An 18,750-nucleotide genomic window follows, 5' to 3' on the forward strand; every position below is an offset into this window, starting at 1 on the left:
TACCGGTGCTCTGCGTGCAAGTGTGTGGATCGCGCAGGGTGGAATAGTACGGCCAAAAGTTCTAACTTGAAGAAAATTGTTTTCATACTTGTCAATCGTTTTTTCACTTGGAGAAATGTTTTTTTTAATCCTTGCAAATAATTTTTTTTCTTCTACAAAAAATTTTTTTTTACTTGGGAATCGTATTTTTAATTGCAGAAATGTGTTTTTATACATGCGAATCGTTGTTTTACTCGTGGGAAAAATATATATATTTTTAACTTGTGAATCGTTTTTTTAATGCAGAAAATTGTTTGATTTTTACTTGCAAATAGTTTTTTTAATTGAATAAAATTGTTTTATTTTAATTGCGATTGTTTTTTTTAACAAAGAAAATCGTTTTTTAACTTGCTAATCCATCCATCCATTTTCTATCGCTTGTCTTTTTTGGGGTCGCGGGTGGTGCTGGAGCCTATCTCAGCTGCATTCGGGCGGAAGGCGGGGTACACCCTGAATAACTTGCTAATCGTTTTTTCAATTGAAAAACTTTTTCTTTTTTTTTTACTTGCAAATCGTTTTTTTTTTTTTTATTAAAAACGTTTTTTTTTATATATATATATTTTAAAATTGTTTTTTTAATTGAAGAAACTCGTTTTTATACTTGCAAATCGTTTTTTTAATTGAAAAAAATGTTTTTGTATTTCAAAAATTGTGTTTGAAATTGAGGACAACAATTTTTATACTTGCAAATAATTTTTTCACTCGGAGACATTTTTTTACTCCTCGAAAATAGTTTTTTTAAAATTGCGAATCAATTTTGAATTGCAAAAACATTTTTTTTTTAAATGTTTTTTTAGTTGTGAATCGTTTTTTTATGCAGAATTTTTTAAACTTGCGAATAGTTTTTTTCATTGAAGAAAATAGTTTTGTTTTTTTACTCGCAAACTGTTTTTTATTAGAAATTCTTTTTTTTTCAAACTTGCAAACCGTTTTTTTAAGCGAAATAAAATGTTTTATACTTGAGAATCATTTTTTAATTAAAGAAATTTGTTTTTAATTAAAAAACAAACAAATTTGTTATACTTGAAAATTGTTTTTTTAATTGAAGAAAACTGTTTTTGTACTTGCGAATCGTTTTTTTAATAGAAAAAATTGTTTTTGTACTTGAACATTTTTTTTTATTGAAGAAAAATGTTCACTTGGATAAAATGTTTTACTCCTAGCAAATAGTTTTTTTTAAACTTGTGAATCATTTTTTTATGCATTTTTTTTTTTTTACTTGCAAATTGTTTTTTAAAGTTAAAAGTTAAAGTACCATTGATAATCACACACACACTAGGTGTGGTGTGACTATCTGTGGTATATATATATACACCGTATTTTCCGCACTATAAGGCGCACCGGATTATTAGCCGCACCTTCAATGAATGGCATATTTCATAACTTTGTCCACCAATAAGCCGCCCCGGACTATAAGCCGCGCCTACGCTGCGCTAAAGGGAATGTCAAAAAAAACAGTCAGATAGGTCAGTCAAACTTTAATAATATATTAAAAACCAGCGTTCTAACAACTCTGTTCACTCCCAAAATGTACGCAAATGTGCAATCACAAACATAGTAAAATTCAAAATAGTGCAGAGCAATAGCAACATAATGTTGCTCGAACGTTAATGTCACAACACACAAAATAAACATAGCGCTCACTTTCTGAAGTTATTCTTCATTCGTAAATCCTTCGTCTTCGGTGTCCGAAGTGAAAAGTTGGGCAAATTTACGATCCACTGGCAGATGTTGGCGTCGTCTGGCGCTGCCTCCTCGTCTTAGTGAAGGTGTGTTCGCCTTCTGTCAGCCATTGTTCCCACGCAGTTAGCAGTCTAGCTTCGAATGCCCTGTTGACACCAATATCTAGCGGCTGGAGGTCTTTTGTCAATCCACCCGGAATGACGGCGAGTATTGAATTAAGCGCGTAAGTGTGTCTCTCAATGTGCTGTTATGAGCTAGCAAATATAACAACTACACTACCCAGCATGCAACGATAGTTACGAGCATGCGCGGTAGCCCTGAGAAGCGTTGTTGTATGCTGGGAGTTAGAATGTGGTTATGAGCACGCTGTAAGTAAACGTTGAGAACTCAGTTAACACGCCTCGTCTGCATTATTTATAATTAGACAGACAACACACTTAATAGGAGCCATTTTGGGGCCTTTACATAAACACACAAATGGAAATGAAACGTCACATATCCCAGCATGCACCGCGCGCTTCTTCTACGGGGAAAAAAGATGGCGGCTGTTTACCGTAGTTGCGAGACCTAAACTTTATGAAAATGAATCTTAATATTTATCCATATATAAAGCGCACCGGGTTATAAGGCGCACTGTCAGCTTTTGAGAAAATTTGTGGTTTTTAGGTGCGCCTTATAGTGCGGAAAATACGGTATATATATATATATATATATATATATATATATATATATATATATATATATATATATACTATATGTAGTGTAGATTTGACCCATCCGCTTGTTCCAACCCCTGGGAGGTGAGGGGAGCAGTGAGCAGCAGCGCCTGGGAATCATTTTGGTAATTTAACCTCCAATTCCAACCCTTGATGCTGAGTTCCAACCAGGGAGGTAATGGGTCCCATTGTTATAGTCTTTGGTATGACTCGGCCGGGGTTTGAACTCACAATCCACCGATCTCAGGGCGGACACAAGTGGTCGCAAGTGGTCGTTTATACTTGCAAATAGTTTTATACCTAAAAATAGTTTTTTTAATTGAAAGCATTTGTTTTTACTTGCAAATTGGTTTTTTTATTGAAAAAACAAATGTTTTTACAATTGAAAATAGTTTTTTCAATTGAGGAAATAGTTTTATACTTGAAAATCCTTTTTTTAACTGAAAAAAAGTTTTTAAAAACTGAACATTGCTTTTTTGATTGAAGAAAATTGTTTTTATACTTGCAAATCATTTTCTTAATTGCAGAAAATTGTTTTTTTTTATACTTGCGAATCGTTGGGCGTGAGTAAAAAAACATTTTGGTGGAGTTTTGGCAGTAATTTCACTCCATGAGCGTAACTTTCAAAAAAGACTTTTTCTCGGTCATATAAACTTTATACCTGTAAGTCCTGCAGATCGCTCTCCAGCAGTCTTTGTTCCAATGTTTCAATCAGCGACTCATCTGTTGTCAGAGGCGACCGAACGCCTCCCGCAGTTTCAGAGAGACGATGAAGCCGATCCGAAGACGGCGGGGAGCCAGCCTCCCTGGAGCCGATGTCTCGGCCACTGCTCCTCGCCCACGGGGACAAATTGGGTTGCCCTCCCTTGCCGAGGCCATCGCTGTGACTGACAGGACCCGTGGAAGCTCTCAGGCTGCCGCTGGTGCTGTGGGTGGGGAGGCTTGACATGGAGTTACGTCCAGAGTCCGACAGAGTGCCTGAGAAGAAAAGCCAAGGTGAACCATTGAAGTTGTTTGGGATAAATTGGGCTCCTGCACATACCGGAGGGCGTGTCTCGCTTGTGTTGGACCTCAGGAGTCTTTGCCTGCTCCAGTTGGATGAAGACCTGGTCCAGGCTGTTGCGCTCTCCCTCCGTGGACGATACAGTCCTAGGAATTAAAGGCTTGTAGGCAGTGGATCGGACCAGTGACTTCTCAGCGGTGGTCTGCAAGAGTGAAATGACACGACATCATCAGAAACACTGGCCATTGCTTCCCCTTTGTTCTATTGGCTAACTCCTTTCTGGTGGAACACAAATACAAATATAGACGGAGTAGGCATTGAAAGGGTAAAATAAATCCCCCTTTTCGGTGTAATGATAGATGATCAAATGAACAGCAAATGTCATCTAAAAAATATACAAAAAATGTTTCGATAATGAATAGGTCAAGGTAGATGTATTTATGTAGCACATTTCTAAAACAGACTACTGCCCCAAAGTGCTGTGCAGATTAAAACAGAAAGGTGTTTTTTTTAAAATAATAATCAAAATCACAATAAACATTCTATATATAAAACACAGTTAAATGCATACAAACTAGTGCAAAAAAAGCGTAAAAGATAAAAAAATATTAAAAAGAATAAAAATCACAATAAATACCGAACGTTCTATACATAAAACACCGTTAAAATGCAGAAAAATAGTGCACAAAAAGCCTAAAAGATGAAAACATATTGAAAATAATAAAAATCACAATAAATACTAAACGTCCTATACAGAAAACACAGTTAAAATGCATAAAAATAGTGCAAAAAAAGCGTAAAAGATTAAAAAATATTGAAAACAATAAAAATCAGAATAAATACTGAACATTCTATACATAAAACACAGTTAAAATGCATTAAAATAATGCATAAAAATTGTGCAAAAAAAGCGTAAAAAAAAAAAAAGAGAAATAATGAAAATCACAAATACTAAAAATTCTATACATAAAACACAGTTAAAATGCATAAAAACAGTGCAAAAAAGCGTATATGATTAAAACAATTAAAAATAATAAAAATCACAATAAACACTGAACGTTCCATACATAAAACACAGTTAAAATGCATAAAAATAGTGCAAAAAAACCGTAAAAGATACAAAAATATTAAAAATAATAAAATCACAATAAATACTAAACATTCAATACAGAAAACACAGTTAAATGCATAAAAACAGTGCATATAAGATTAAATAAAAAAAATTAAAAAAAATAAAAATCCCAATAAATACTGAACGTTTTATACATAAAACACAGTTAAAATGCATAAAAATAGTGCAAAAAAAGTGTAAAGATAAAAAAAACATTTTAAATAATAAAAATCACATATACAAAAAAATCTATACATAAAACACAGTTAAAATGCATACAAACAGTGCAAAAAAAGTGTATAAGCTTAAAAAATATTAATAATAATAAACATCACAATAAACACCGAACGTTCTATACATAAAACATTGTTAAAATGCATAAAAACAGTGCAACAAAAGCGTATAAGATAAAAAAATATTATAAAGAATAATAATCCCAATAAATACTGAACGTTCTATTTTATTTAAACACAGTTAAAATGCATAAAAATAGTGCAAAAAAAGCGTAAAAGATTAAAAAATACTAAAAATAATAAAAATCACAATAAATACTAAACATTCTTTTCATAAAACACAGTTAAAATGCATAAAATAGTGTAAAAAAACGTAAAAGATTAAAAAAATATTATAAATGATTAAAATCACAAATACTAAAAACCCTATACATAAACACAGTTAAAATGCATAAAAATAGTGCAAAAAAGCGTGGAAGATTAAAAAATGTTACAAAGAATAAAAATCACAAATACTAAACATTATATACATAAAACACAGTTAAAATGCATAAAAATAGTGCAAAAAAGCGTGTAAGATTAAAAAATATTACAAAGAATAAAAATCACAAATACTAAACATTATATACATAAAACACAGTTAAAATGCATAAAAACAGTGCAAAAAAGCGTATATGATTAAAAAATATTACAAATAATAAAAATTGCAATAAATACTAATTGTTCTGTACATAAAACACAGTTAAAATGCATTAAACAGTGTATATAATATATAAAAAATAATAATCACAATAAATACTGAACGTTCTATACACAAAACATAGTTAAAATGCATAAAAATAGTGCAAAAAAAACGTAAAAGATAAAAAAATGTTTAAAATAATACATATCCAAATAAATACTAAACATTCTACACATAAAACACAGTTAAAATGCATAAAAATAGTACAAAAAAGCGTAAAAGATAAAACAATAATAAAATCAATAAAAATCACAATAAATACTAAACATTCTATCCAGAAAACACAGTTAAAATGCACAAAAACAGTGCAAAAAAAAGCGTATAAGATTAAAAACTTAAAAAAAAAAAAAAAATCACAATAAGTACTAAACATTCTATACATAAAACACAGTTACAATGGATAAAAAGAAAAATATAGAATAATACATCTAAATATGTTCTTGAACAAAAGTTACTTCATATTTTCTGCTCTCGCGAGTGTTATCATATCTAATTATTGTGCAGAAATATGGGGAAATAACTACAAAAGTACACTTCATTCACCAATTTGGAGCATTTGCAAAAGAAAAATTATGCCCAAAGCAAACTATAACACGCTACCTAAGAATGTATGACAATTTGTCTCAACAAAAGACCTTAGAGAAAAATCTAACTTAAAACATTTGTATGCACGTACAACACTTAAGACCTTCAGTACAGGGGTGCCCAAAAGTTTTGCCTCCAAGGGCCAAAGTGAAAATACGGCAATGGTCCACGGGTTCAATGTCGAGTGAGGAATTTAGCCTCATACTGCCAGACATGAATACAAGGTAGTAGAAATAGTCAGTTATTTTATCTACATTTTAACCTCAAAACATTCAAAAAAGGTAATTTTCTGCCGATTTTCGCCATTTCCAGGTGTTGTTCTGTGACCAGTTCCTCCTAGATATTTCTTCCAACTGCTTTCAAACTTTACCCAGACAGATTCAATTTGGCCCATCGAGTCATGCTACTAATTAGCATTAGCGATTTTACATGGCGATTTCAACACCTCAAAACTACAACTAAAATGCGCGTTACAATCAAACAGCTGGTGCGTGATTAGTACAATAATTACAGTATTAACACTTTTTAGGGCGCAACAAAAGAGTAGACAGCAACGAATGAACTGACTAGCCATAAACTATACAGTACTTACACTGATACTGAACTATACAATACATACATTGAGACTCAGAGACGTCATAATTAAGGACGGCAGTTATCATAATCAGTTCATTTTTAAATGTTGCAATAAAAAAAAATACTGTATTATCAAAAATTAATACTTACTAACACACACAAAAGTACCGACAATTGGTACCATTTAATACCGGTATCGATTCCCAGGTACTGGGGATTGGTACAATTTTAGTTAAAATGTTGAACGGTAGCCATCTCTACTATTAGTATAATCTTAAATTGCTGTGTTAACCCGAACATAAGACAACACTGATCATAAACGTCTTTTATGACAAGTGTCAACCAAATAAATAAATGAAAAAAATAAAATAAAATAAATAAAAATAAATTATATATATATATATATATATATATATATATATATATATATATATATATATATATATATATATATATATGTATATATATATACATATATATGTATGTATGTATATATATATATACATATATATGTATGTATATATATATATATACATATATATGTATATATATATATATATATATACATATATATGTATATATATACATACATACATATATATGTATGTGTGGGGGAAAAAAAATCACAAGACTATTTCATCTCTTACAGGCCTGTTTCATGAGGGGGGTACCCTCAATCGTCAGGAGATTTTAATGGGAGCATTCGCATACCATGGTTTATATAGGGCACAGAGTGGGTGGGTACAGGCTGGCCTAGGGGCGTGGTGATTGGTTCATGTGTTACCTAGGAGGTGTTTCCGTCTATGGCGGCATGTTGTTACAATTTCGCTGCGCTTGTTGAGGGATGACAGGTCTGGACGGTAGATAATAAACAGTTTCTCTTTCAAGCATAGGTTGCATCTTTTATTACCACTATTGTAAGGTGTGCTGGATGCAAGAATTTGCCATGTTATTGAATATTCAACATTATTGTCTTTGAGGTCCCAAATGTGTTTGCTGAGTTCTGTGGTATTTCGCAGGTTTTTGTTCCTGAAAGAAGCCTTGTGGTTGTTCCATCCGGTTTTGAATTCACCCTCGGTTAATCCTACATATGTGTCGGATGTGTTAATGTCCTTGCGTATTACCTTAGATTGGTAGACAACTGATGTTTGTAAGCATCCCCCGTTGAGGGGGCAATCAGGTTTCTTTCGACAGTTACATGCTTTGTTGGTTTTGGAGTCGTTCTGACTGGGGGTCGACGGCTCATTTGCAATTGTTTTGTTGTGGTTTGAGATGATTTGTCGTATATTGTTCATGCAGCTGTAGCTCAATTTGATGTTGTTCTTGTTGAATACTTTTCTTAGGTTGTTGTCTTTGGGAAAGTGTTTGTCAATCAGGTTGAGGAATTTGTGTCCAATGTTCGTTGAGACGTTTTTGCTGTATGGGGGGTTGTACCAGATGATGCCGTTTCGTTTTCTGTTCTTTTTTGGCTGGTTTCCTGGCGTGGGTTCATAGGTGAGGGTGAAATTGTATCCGCTTTCATCAAGGGCTTTTTGGTACGGGGGGGTTGCTTGGTCAAATTCAGCTTTGCTAGATGACAGCATCGATAGCCTTTTATTGATTCCGGTAGGTATTCTTTTCGTGGTGGTGGGTGGATGGTTGCTGTCATGGTGCACGTATTGGAGTGTTGTGTTGGGTTTCGTGAATGGTTGGTAGCTGTTATTTCTCAGGTTGAAGGTGACGTCAAGGAAGTTGACGGTTTGCTTGTTGGCTTCAATCGTGATCCGTAGGCCGTTCTCTTTGAAAATTTGGCATATGCGCTTCTTGGTATTCTCGCTGCTCCTTGGCGAGGCGCGACACACTGCCAGTCCGTCATCACGGTAAATACCAAGGTTCAGATTGAGGCTAGCGAGCTGGGAGAGGAGGAAACTCCCAACGAGTTCACACGTTTCTGCTCCGTCAAAACTTCCCATAGTGACGTCAAATGTTGCATTGTTCTTTTTTTGCCATGGTGTACTGTTGTGGATGAGAATGGAGTTTTTTGCGTGGATGATGATGTTTCTTTCGTTGCCTGTGATTGAGTCGTAGTCTGAGGCGAAGTCTAGTGCTTGAGTCAGTAGGTCTTGCGTGATGGAAGGGTAAAATTCCTCGATATCAAAGGAGATAAAGTTGTGCTGTTGTTTGTCTTGGATGTTGTTGAACCATTTGATTACTGCTGCTGTATTTCTCCATTGGTTGAGTGGTGTTTTGTCCTTGATTTTTGTGTTGACTCTGTCCAGGATTATTTTGCTGATTTTTCCTATTTCAGATTTAGTTGGGTTTATTAGTCGGCATGTTGGGTTATTTGCGAAGTTGGGTTTGTGATCCTTCAATGTGATGAAGGCTTCCTTGTTGGCTGTGGCGTCCACCCTGTCCTCAATGTCCAGTTCAGCCGCGATCCTTTTATTTTCCAGGTGGATGTTCTGTAAGGTATTGGGTTGCGCTTTTTTGTATGATTTGGTGATGCTTCTGTCCAGTAAGGTGTGGTGTTCTGGTATGTCCATTCTGTAGAAGTTTGTGGTTTTATCGGCAGCTATGATGAGGTTGTTTACTTTCTTGATGCGCTCCTTGTCATTTTTCAGCTTGGTGAGGAGTGGGTTGCGGATTGGCTTGAATTTGACTGATTGTATCATTTTGAGCATGTCGTTCTCAAAATCCTTTAGTTCCTCAACTGTGGGTGGGTTCTTGGTAGATTTGAATCCGTAAGTTTCCTTTTGCATTCCTTTTGTTTCAGGGTGGAGGAAAAAATGTGCTTTCCACCGCATCCTTCTTAGGAAGTGTTCCGTCTTTTCTATGAGCCTTAGCTTGTAGTCATTCTGCGCGGGTATGGGAATGTTCTTCGTGGAGTAGTCGATGTTGAATTTTTCCATTTCTGATCGTCGTACAGTGCTCAACAAATGTCAATTTGGAGCGGAGTATATGCGCTCTACTACGGTATCGAGCACTATTTTTTGGATAACCTTATTAAGACATATACATACATATATATATATATATATATATATATATATATATATATATATATATATATATATATATATATATATATGTATATATATATATATATATATATATATATATATATATGTATGTATGTATTTATGTATATATATATATATATGTATACATATGTATGTATATATACATATGTATATATATGTATATGTAAATATATGTATATACATATATGTATATACGTATGTGTATGTTTATATGTATATATACGTGTATATACATATGTATATATATGTATATGTAAATATATGTATATACATATATGTATATACGTATGTGTATGTTTATATGTATATATACGTGTATATGTACTGTATATATGTATATGTGTATATATGTATATATATGTTTATATCTATATATATACGTGTATATGTGTATATGTACTATATATATGTATATGTGTTAGGCATGTCCCGATCCAGGTTTTTGCACTTCTGATCCGATATCGATGTTGTTTTTGCACTTCCGATCCGATACCGATACTGACCGATACTGGCCTATCCAGTATTATTTAAATCGGTGCGTTGAAAAACACGGACCGGAGTTTTTAAAAAAAAACTGGATCTGGATCGGCATTTTCCCATGCCTCGCCAATACGCATTTTTTGGCAAATATCGGCGGCCGATCCGATCCAAATATCGGATCGGGGCATCCCTAATATGTGTATATATGTATATTTCTGTATATATGTATATGTATATATTTATTTATGTATATATATACAGTATATATTTATATACATATATATGTATTTGCATATATGTATATCTTTTTTCAAGTAAACAAAAAAAAATATATACTATATCTATATATACAGTGGTGATCAAAAGTTTACATACACATGTAAAGAACATAATGTCATGGCTGTCTTGAGTTTCCAATAATTTCTACAACTCTTATTTTTTTGTGATAGAGTGATTGGAGCACATACTTGTTGGTCACAAAAAACATTCATGAAGTTTGGTTCTTTTATGAATTTATTATGGGTCTACTGTTCAAGTGTATGTAAACTTTTGATCGCGACTGTATATATAAGACTCGTGACAAATATGAATCACGATTCATTAAAAAAATTGATGTTTTTGACACCCCTAACAGGCAGTATAGACAATCAATGAATCTGCATACCTAATCAGTTCCAGGATGCTTTTCAACTTGTCAGTCGACCACCACATTCTCATGCCAAACCCTAAAATGTTGTGATTGTGTGACTTTTACACCGATGCAAACATGGTCTCCATCTGTGTTGCCGGAGAACGACACAAGTGGTAATATGCGGTACCTCCTTCCCTTTTCTGTCGCCTGCATCCCGCCCCCTCCCTTCCCACACGTGCTGCCACAGGGAAGATGAATGGCCCTTTACAGTGTTATTAATAAAATGTGCTGCTGAGGTAAAGAGGGGGAAGCTTGTGAACTCAGCATTTCTCCTCACCGACTCCATGACTGGGATGTGGGATGCCTAAATCCATTCTTAAAAATAAATAAATAAATAAAAAGAATCGCCTTCGCAAGCCCTCAAGTTCTATTAGGACCCTGATCCATATGCCATTCTCTCCTTTCAAATCTCCATCCTATACCTTGGCCTGAGGCACTCCGAGGCTTTTAAAGAGGGCTATTTTAATACCTGTCAACCTTGGGATTTGAAAACAAGGAATATTTTCCGCTCCGATCAAGGCATTTGCCGGCCATTCCAATTGGTAGGGGGTAATTATTAAGATGGAGATGTTCAAGACTGTCTGCTACCTGCTGGGCGAGGTCTACCCTGAATAACGGCTGGGAGCTTTTTAGAGTGCACTCATGAAGTACGACTCCTTAATGGAGCCTAATGGAGCACCAGGAAGTCCCTTCTTTAGCCCAGGCTGCCGCTCACACAATGTACCGCCGCTCTATTATTCCGAAGGCAGCTGTCACGGCGCACACCTATTCTAATCAAGATAGTTCCTTTGTGAGGCTTCACCGCGCATCTTCAAATAAAAGTCAGCCTTCAGTCAGCTACGGACGTGTGAAGCGCAGGTTGGATACGGTGTCGAAACAATGCAGCGTAAAAAACGATCTCCGCACGAGTGTGGCCTGTTTGTTTGTGTACAGTTGCGATCAAAAGTTTACATACACTTGTAAAGAACATAATGTTAAAAAAGTTAAAGTTAAAGTACCAATGATTGTCACACACACACTAGGTGTGGTGAAATTATTCTCTGCATTTGACCCATCACCCTTGATCACCCCCTGGGAGGTGAGGGGAGCAGTGGGCAGCAGCGGTGGCCGCGCCCGGGAATCATTTTTGGTGATTTAACCCCCAATTCCAACCCTTGATGCTGAGTGACAAGCAGGGAGGAAATGGGTCCCATTTTTATAGTCTTTGGTATGACTCGGCCGGGGTTTGAACCCACAACCTACCGATCTCAGGGCGGACACTCTAACCACTAGGCCACTGAGTCATGGCTGTCTTGAGTTTCCGATTCTTTCTACAACTCTTTTTTTTTGTGATAGAGTGATTGGAGCACATACTTGTTGGTCACAAAAAACATTCATGAGGTTTGGTTCTTTTATGAATTTTTTGGGGTCTACTGAAAATGTGACCAAATCTGCTGGGTCAAAAGTATACATACAGCAATGTTAATATCTGCTTGCATGTCCCTTGGCAAGTTTCACTGCAATAATGCGCTTTTGGTAGCCATCCACAAGCTTTCGGTTGAGTTTTGTTTCATCTGACAACAGGACTTTCCTCCAGAAGGTCTTATATTTGTCTATGTGATGTCAGATGAAACAGAAATGTAGCTTTTTGGCCACAATACCCAGCAATATGTTTGGAGGAGAAAAGGTGAGGCCTTTAATTCTGAGGAACACCATACCTACCGTCAAGCATGGTGGTGGTAGTATTATGCTCTGGGCATGTTTTGCTGCCAATGGAACTGGTGCTTTACAGAGAGTAAATGGGACAATGAAAAAGGAGGATTACCTCCAAATTCTTCAGGACAACCTAAAATCATCAGCCCGGAGGTTGGGTCTTGGGCGCAGTTGGGTGTTCCAACAGGACAATGACCCCAAACACACAAAAGTGGTAAAGGAATGGCTAAATTAGGCTAGAATGGCCTTCCCAAAGTCCTTACTTAAATGTGTGGACAATGCTGAAGAAACAAGTCCATGTCAGAAAACCAACACATTTGGCTGAACTGTACCAATTTTGTCAAGAGGAGTGGTCAAAAATTCAAGCAAAGGCTTGTGGATGACTACCAAAAGCACCTTATTGCAGTGAAACTTGCCAAGGGACATGTAAGCAAATATTAACATTGCTGTACGTATACTTTTGACCCAGCAGATTTGGTCACATTTTCAGTAGACACATAATAAATTATTAAAGATTCTCTGAACCTTTTGATGATATTATGGACCGTAGATGTTGAAATCCCTAAATTTCTTGCAATTGCACTTTGAGAAATATTGCTCTTAAACTGTTTGACTATTTGCTCACGCAGTTATGGACAAAGGGGTGTACCTCGCCCCATCCTTTCTTGTGAAAGACTGAGCATTTTTTGGGAAGCTGTTTTTATACCCAATCATGGCACCCACCTGTTCCCAATTTGCCTGTTCACCTGTGGGATGTTCCAAATAAGTGTTTGATGAGCATTCCTCAACTTTATCAGTATTTATTGCCACCTTTCCCAACTTCTTTGTCACAAGTTGCTGGCATCAAATTCTAAAGTTAATGATTATTTGCAAAAAAAAAAAAAAGTTTATCAGTTTAAACATCAAATATGTTGTCTTTGTAGCATATTCAACTGAATATGGGTTGAAAATGATTTGGAAATCATTGTATTCCGTTTATATTTACATCTAACACAATTTCCCAACTCATATGGAAACGGGGTTTGTACGTTAATAATACTAACAGAGACACTCGTAGACGTGTTAGAATATTAGCCAAAGCTAACAACACTAGCTTCATTACATTATGATAGCACGTACAAATATGCATGAAAACACTCCGACAGACATCACACATGGGACGGTTTAGTGAGCAAGAATTGTTTTAGTTTTATCGCAAAACGTACAAACATCGCGTGGAGTAATGAATGAAGAATCCATCAAAAAAAGAAGCACTACCGATAAATGGAAGGACACTGCAGCACTTAAAGTGAGCGAATTCGTCCAAAAGATGGCACCATAGCATGAACAATAAAACACCCTGTCAGTGTTTTGGCTTTTTTTTTTCTTTTCTTTTATAAAATAATTTTTGTTATTGTTGTTGGGGAAGTGAAATCCGTAAATAAGCCGCAGGATTCAAAGCGTAGAACATTTTTTAGTCCGGAATTTCCGCTAATTGGATATTGAGTGTAAATTCCATACCTTGTTTACTTCCGAGACGACCTCCTTAAAGTTTTGTAGTAAATCAGAAATATCAAGCAGCTAAAATGCGCCAAACATGCATTTTCCCATCGTGCATTGCAGGGGATTTAAATGGGTGTAATTGTAAAATGATGTGTTGTGCTTGGACATTTTTTTTATAATGTCCACAAAGTTCAGCAATCAGGTTGTGCTATGTTTGACCATGTGTGTTGACTTTTTTGTGTTGGTTTATTTGCGCCATGAGTGGGAAAGGTTGTTTGGATTGGGTCATATAAGTAAATGCTGTGCTGTGTTCAGAGTGCAATTCATGGTCACTAACCTGAATTATCTACAAGATAGCAGCAAATTTGAAGAACTTATTATGGCAAATATTTTTAAATTAAGTTGGTGGCTCTGAGGGGCGTGGCCTATCAGATTCCTGGTTACACCCTTAGACACGCTACTGATTGGTCCAGCATGTAGCTAGGATGTAAGATCCAGTTTACCACCTTCCATACAGAATAATATCTCACCCCATCAGTTCCTGACATAAGCATCAGTTTTGGTCGCTCATCAGATTTTTCTGCTTTGTTCCGAGCGCCGTTTTCCATCGATCCTCCTCTGTGATGCACTGGCCTCGGTTTATGGCTCACCTTAAGTGGACCACACACAGCACCTTTACGTTTCAAACCTTCATTGTGGGAGCATTATTTTGTAAAAAAAACAACCCAAAAAAACAGCCCACCTTTATGTAAAAAAAGTCCTCGCTTCGCCCGGACCGTGAGTGGTACAGGCCCCTGGAGGCGTGGAGGGTCGAGCAGGGGCCCTGAGTAAAGCCGCACTTCAGTAAGGCGTCGAGGCTGCAACCGCCGCCGGTTCTGGTTCTCGACTTCAGCCGGGTTGCCGTAAAGTGTTTGCCGTCGAGCCCGTCGCTGCTGACGAGGCTGCTGACGCTTCCCATGTCCCTGCCGGCAGGCGGGGGTGACTCACCGGTTAAACGGGGCGACTCGGCTCATGAGGCCCCGCCCCCGCAGTCGAGTCGCTCGCTTCATCTGCAAGACAGCACATTGAAATAGTCAAATATTTCGACCCTTTAACAGGGAAGAAGCTTTTTATTCTAAGGCGGTCTCAAACTGGAATTGACATTTTATATCATTTATTGCTGAAAAAGGAGTAAGCACAAACAACCGTGGTACCAGCGCTGGAGAGGAAGGACCGATCCGTCTAATGTTCGCCGCAAACTCTAAAATGGTGGCCCGCCTCTCACGCTTTTGTCCATCCTTGCACGCTCCCGCCTCGCCGAGGCTACAAACTGAAAGTTAACTCGGCTCTCTCTCTCCCGCGCCTGGGGCCCTCGTGTACGTAGCGGTCTCGTTGAAAATCCGGAAAACGACGTACGCCGGTAGAAATTCGGGCGTATCAAATTGTGCGCACGTTCCTAAGACATGTAAAGGAGACTGACTTAAGTTTGGCCCCGACTGAGACGTGGTGGAATTGTGCTGATTGATGAGCCTTTTGTTTGCTTTTGTGTATTGCTGCACCATGTTGAGGCCATTCCCAGCTGCAGTTGTCTGTGGCTTTTAATTGTATTTATTTAGATTTTTAAATTCTTATTTTATATATATATATATATATATATACATAAATACATAAATATATATATATATATATATATATATATATATATATATATATATATATATATCCATCCATTTTCTATATATATATATATATATACATACATGTATATATATGTAAGTAAACATATACATATACATACATGTATATGTATATATAAATATATAATATATATATATATATATATATTTATATATGTAAGTATACATATACATACAAATATATGTATATATAAATATATATATACACATATATGTACATACATATATATAAGTATATATATACATATATATATATATATATATATATATATATATACATATATACATATATATATATATATATATATATATATATATATATATATATATATGGTAACACTTTAGTATGGGGAACACATATTCACCATTAATTAGTTGCTTATTAACATGCAAATTAGTAACATATTGGCTCTTAATTAGTCATTATTAAGTACTTATCAATGCCTTATTCTGCATGGCCTTATTATACAATCATTAAGCCATTAACTAAGAGTCTTCCCTCAATAACCTCAGAATTATTGCTTATTAGTAACCCTAACCTTAACCCTAACCCTTATATGTTCCCCTAGTGTCCAAATAACTCTAAATTAAGTCTTTGTTAAGCAACTAATTAATGGTGAATATGTTCCTCATACTAATCTGTTACCATATATATATATATATATATATATATATATATATATATATCTTAGCCTATCTCAGCTGCATTCGGGCAGTTGAGATAGGCTCCAGCACCCCCCGCGACCCCGAAAGGGACAAGCGGTAGAAAATGGATGGATGGATATATATATATATATATATATATATATATATATATATATATATATATATATATATATATATATATCCATCCATCCATCCATCTTCTTCCGCTTATCCGAGGTCGGGTCGCGGGGGCAGCAGCCTAAGCAGGGAAGCCAGATTTCCCTCTCCCCAGCCACTTCGTCCAGCTCCTCCCACGGGATCCCGAGGCGTTCCCAGGCCAGCCGAGAGACAGTCTTCCCAACGTGTCCTGGGTCTTCCCCGTGGCCTCCTACCGGTCAGACGTGCCCTAAACACCTCCCGAGGGAGGCGATCGGGTGGCATCCTGACCAGATGCCCGAACCACCTCATCTGGCTCCTCTCGATGTGGAGGAGCAGCGGCTTTACTTTGAGCTCCCCGCGGATGGCAGAGATTCTCACCCTATCTCTAAGGGAGAGCCCCGCCACCCGGCGGAGGAAACTCATTTCGGGCGCTTGTACCCGTGATCTTGTCTTTTCGGTCATAACCCAAAGCTCATGACCATAGGTGAGGATGGGAACGTAGATCGACCGGTAAATTGAGAGCTTTGCCTTCCGGCTCAGCTCCTTCTTCACCACAACGGATCGATACAGCGTCCGCATTACTGAAGACGCTGCACCGATCCGCCTGTCAATCTCACGATCCACTCTTCCCTCACTCGTGAACAATATATATATATATATATATATATATATATATATATATATATATATATATATATATACACGTTAGGTCAAGATAAAACACAGGCTATTTCATCTCTACAAGCCTGTTTCGCAGGTTTACCTCCTCTTGAGGGGATTTTTATAAACTTTTTTTTTTTTTTTTTTAAATCCCCTGAAGAGCAGGGAAACCTGCGAAACAGGCTTGTAGGGATGAAATAGCCTCCGTGTCAGGAAAAAACACAGAGGCTATTTCATCCCTACAAGCCTGTTTCACAGTTTTCCCTGCTCTTCAGGGGATTTAAAAAAAAAAAAGAATTTCTGAAGAGCAGGGAAAACTGCGAAACAGGCTTGTGTTTTTTCCTGACCTAACGTATATTCCGCTCTACCCTGGTATTGAGCACTGTATAACGGATAAACCACAGAAACCTTGACTATATATATATATATATATATATATATATATATATATATATATATATATATATATATATATATATATATATTTTTTTTTTTTTTAGTTTTTTTAAAGTTTTTTATTGTATTGTATTTCTGTTAAGTGTTTTGTGGGGAAAAAAATTGTGCGCACGTCTTTTAAAAAAACAACAACTTTGCAATCAACCCGAATTTGTACTTTGTGTCACCAGTGAACTCTAGGATGTGAGCACCCTTTGAGAAAAAAAGAGGAAAACAAACGAAAATAATAAGAACATTTCTATCGGCACAAAGTTGAAAGAAAAATGTGAAAATCAAGACTTTTCCTGCAATTGTGTGCATTTCTGCACTATATTTTAACTCCAGACTTATTCTCATCTACCAACCTCTTTTGGCTGTCTTTATGACATTTACATGTCCCGTGTAATGTGCCACATTATTTTTAGGTCATTCACAGACATTATTATCATGTCATTCACAGACATTATTATCATGTCAAATTGTATCAAATGCATGCAAATAACTCAAAAAGTTAGCCACGCCCCCTCGGGTAATATATTTCCTGTGTTGTGTCACATCAAAAATATACTTTCTCGCCGGCTACTAATAAATACTCTGGAACAGAGTTGTCCAAACTGCGGCAGATGCTGCTAATCTGTTGACATCTAGTGAACAACATGAGATTATCTGGTCAATGACCTTTAATTAAGCCTTGATCAGCAATATTTACTTATATGACCCAATGCAAACAACCTTCCCTAGTCATGGCGGGAAAGAAAAAACAAAACAAAATACAACCAACACAAAATGTCAACAGACATGGTCACTGAACTTTGTGGACATTATAAAAGAAAAACTATTATAATTAGTCAACAACAACAACAACAATAAACACAATATGTACAAATATGATACCAAAAATTAAAGTAAAGAACCAGTTAATGAAGTAGATAGTAAGAACACAGAAATGACAATGAACATTATTGTGGTACTAATGGAGCAATAAAAATACCGATAGAAATAACAATATTGATAATAAATATGAATAATTACGTCTGTTATCAACATTACAATTGCTTTAAATGCAATAATACATAAATGTAACCAATACTTGAATTACAAAAGAAAGCAGACAAAGAGTGG

At 36.0% G+C, this 18,750-nt stretch overlaps 1 protein-coding gene across 3 annotated transcripts in view; it reads right to left on the bottom strand.

The window, feature by feature from the left end:
* lzts1 (leucine zipper, putative tumor suppressor 1) overlaps positions 1 to 18,750 on the bottom strand; it is a 144,067-nt gene that overhangs the window by 10,437 nt on the left and 114,880 nt on the right. For all 3 annotated transcript variants that reach the window (XM_061980550.1, XM_061980549.2, XM_061980548.1), the window contains exons 2-5: positions 14,796 to 15,102; positions 14,584 to 14,703; positions 3,481 to 3,643; positions 3,100 to 3,416 (exon numbers count right to left, since the gene is read on the bottom strand). In XM_061980550.1, the coding sequence (XP_061836534.1) occupies positions 3,100 to 3,416; positions 3,481 to 3,643; positions 14,584 to 14,703; positions 14,796 to 15,011 (816 nt within the window). In that variant the 5' untranslated portion in view covers positions 15,012 to 15,102. The remainder of the gene's footprint in view (positions 1 to 3,099; positions 3,417 to 3,480; positions 3,644 to 14,583; positions 14,704 to 14,795; positions 15,103 to 18,750) is intronic.

The sequence above is a fragment of the Nerophis lumbriciformis genome, linkage group LG20 (assembly GCF_033978685.3).
Source record: "Nerophis lumbriciformis linkage group LG20, RoL_Nlum_v2.1, whole genome shotgun sequence".
Taxonomy (NCBI): Eukaryota; Metazoa; Chordata; class Actinopteri; order Syngnathiformes; family Syngnathidae; genus Nerophis; species Nerophis lumbriciformis.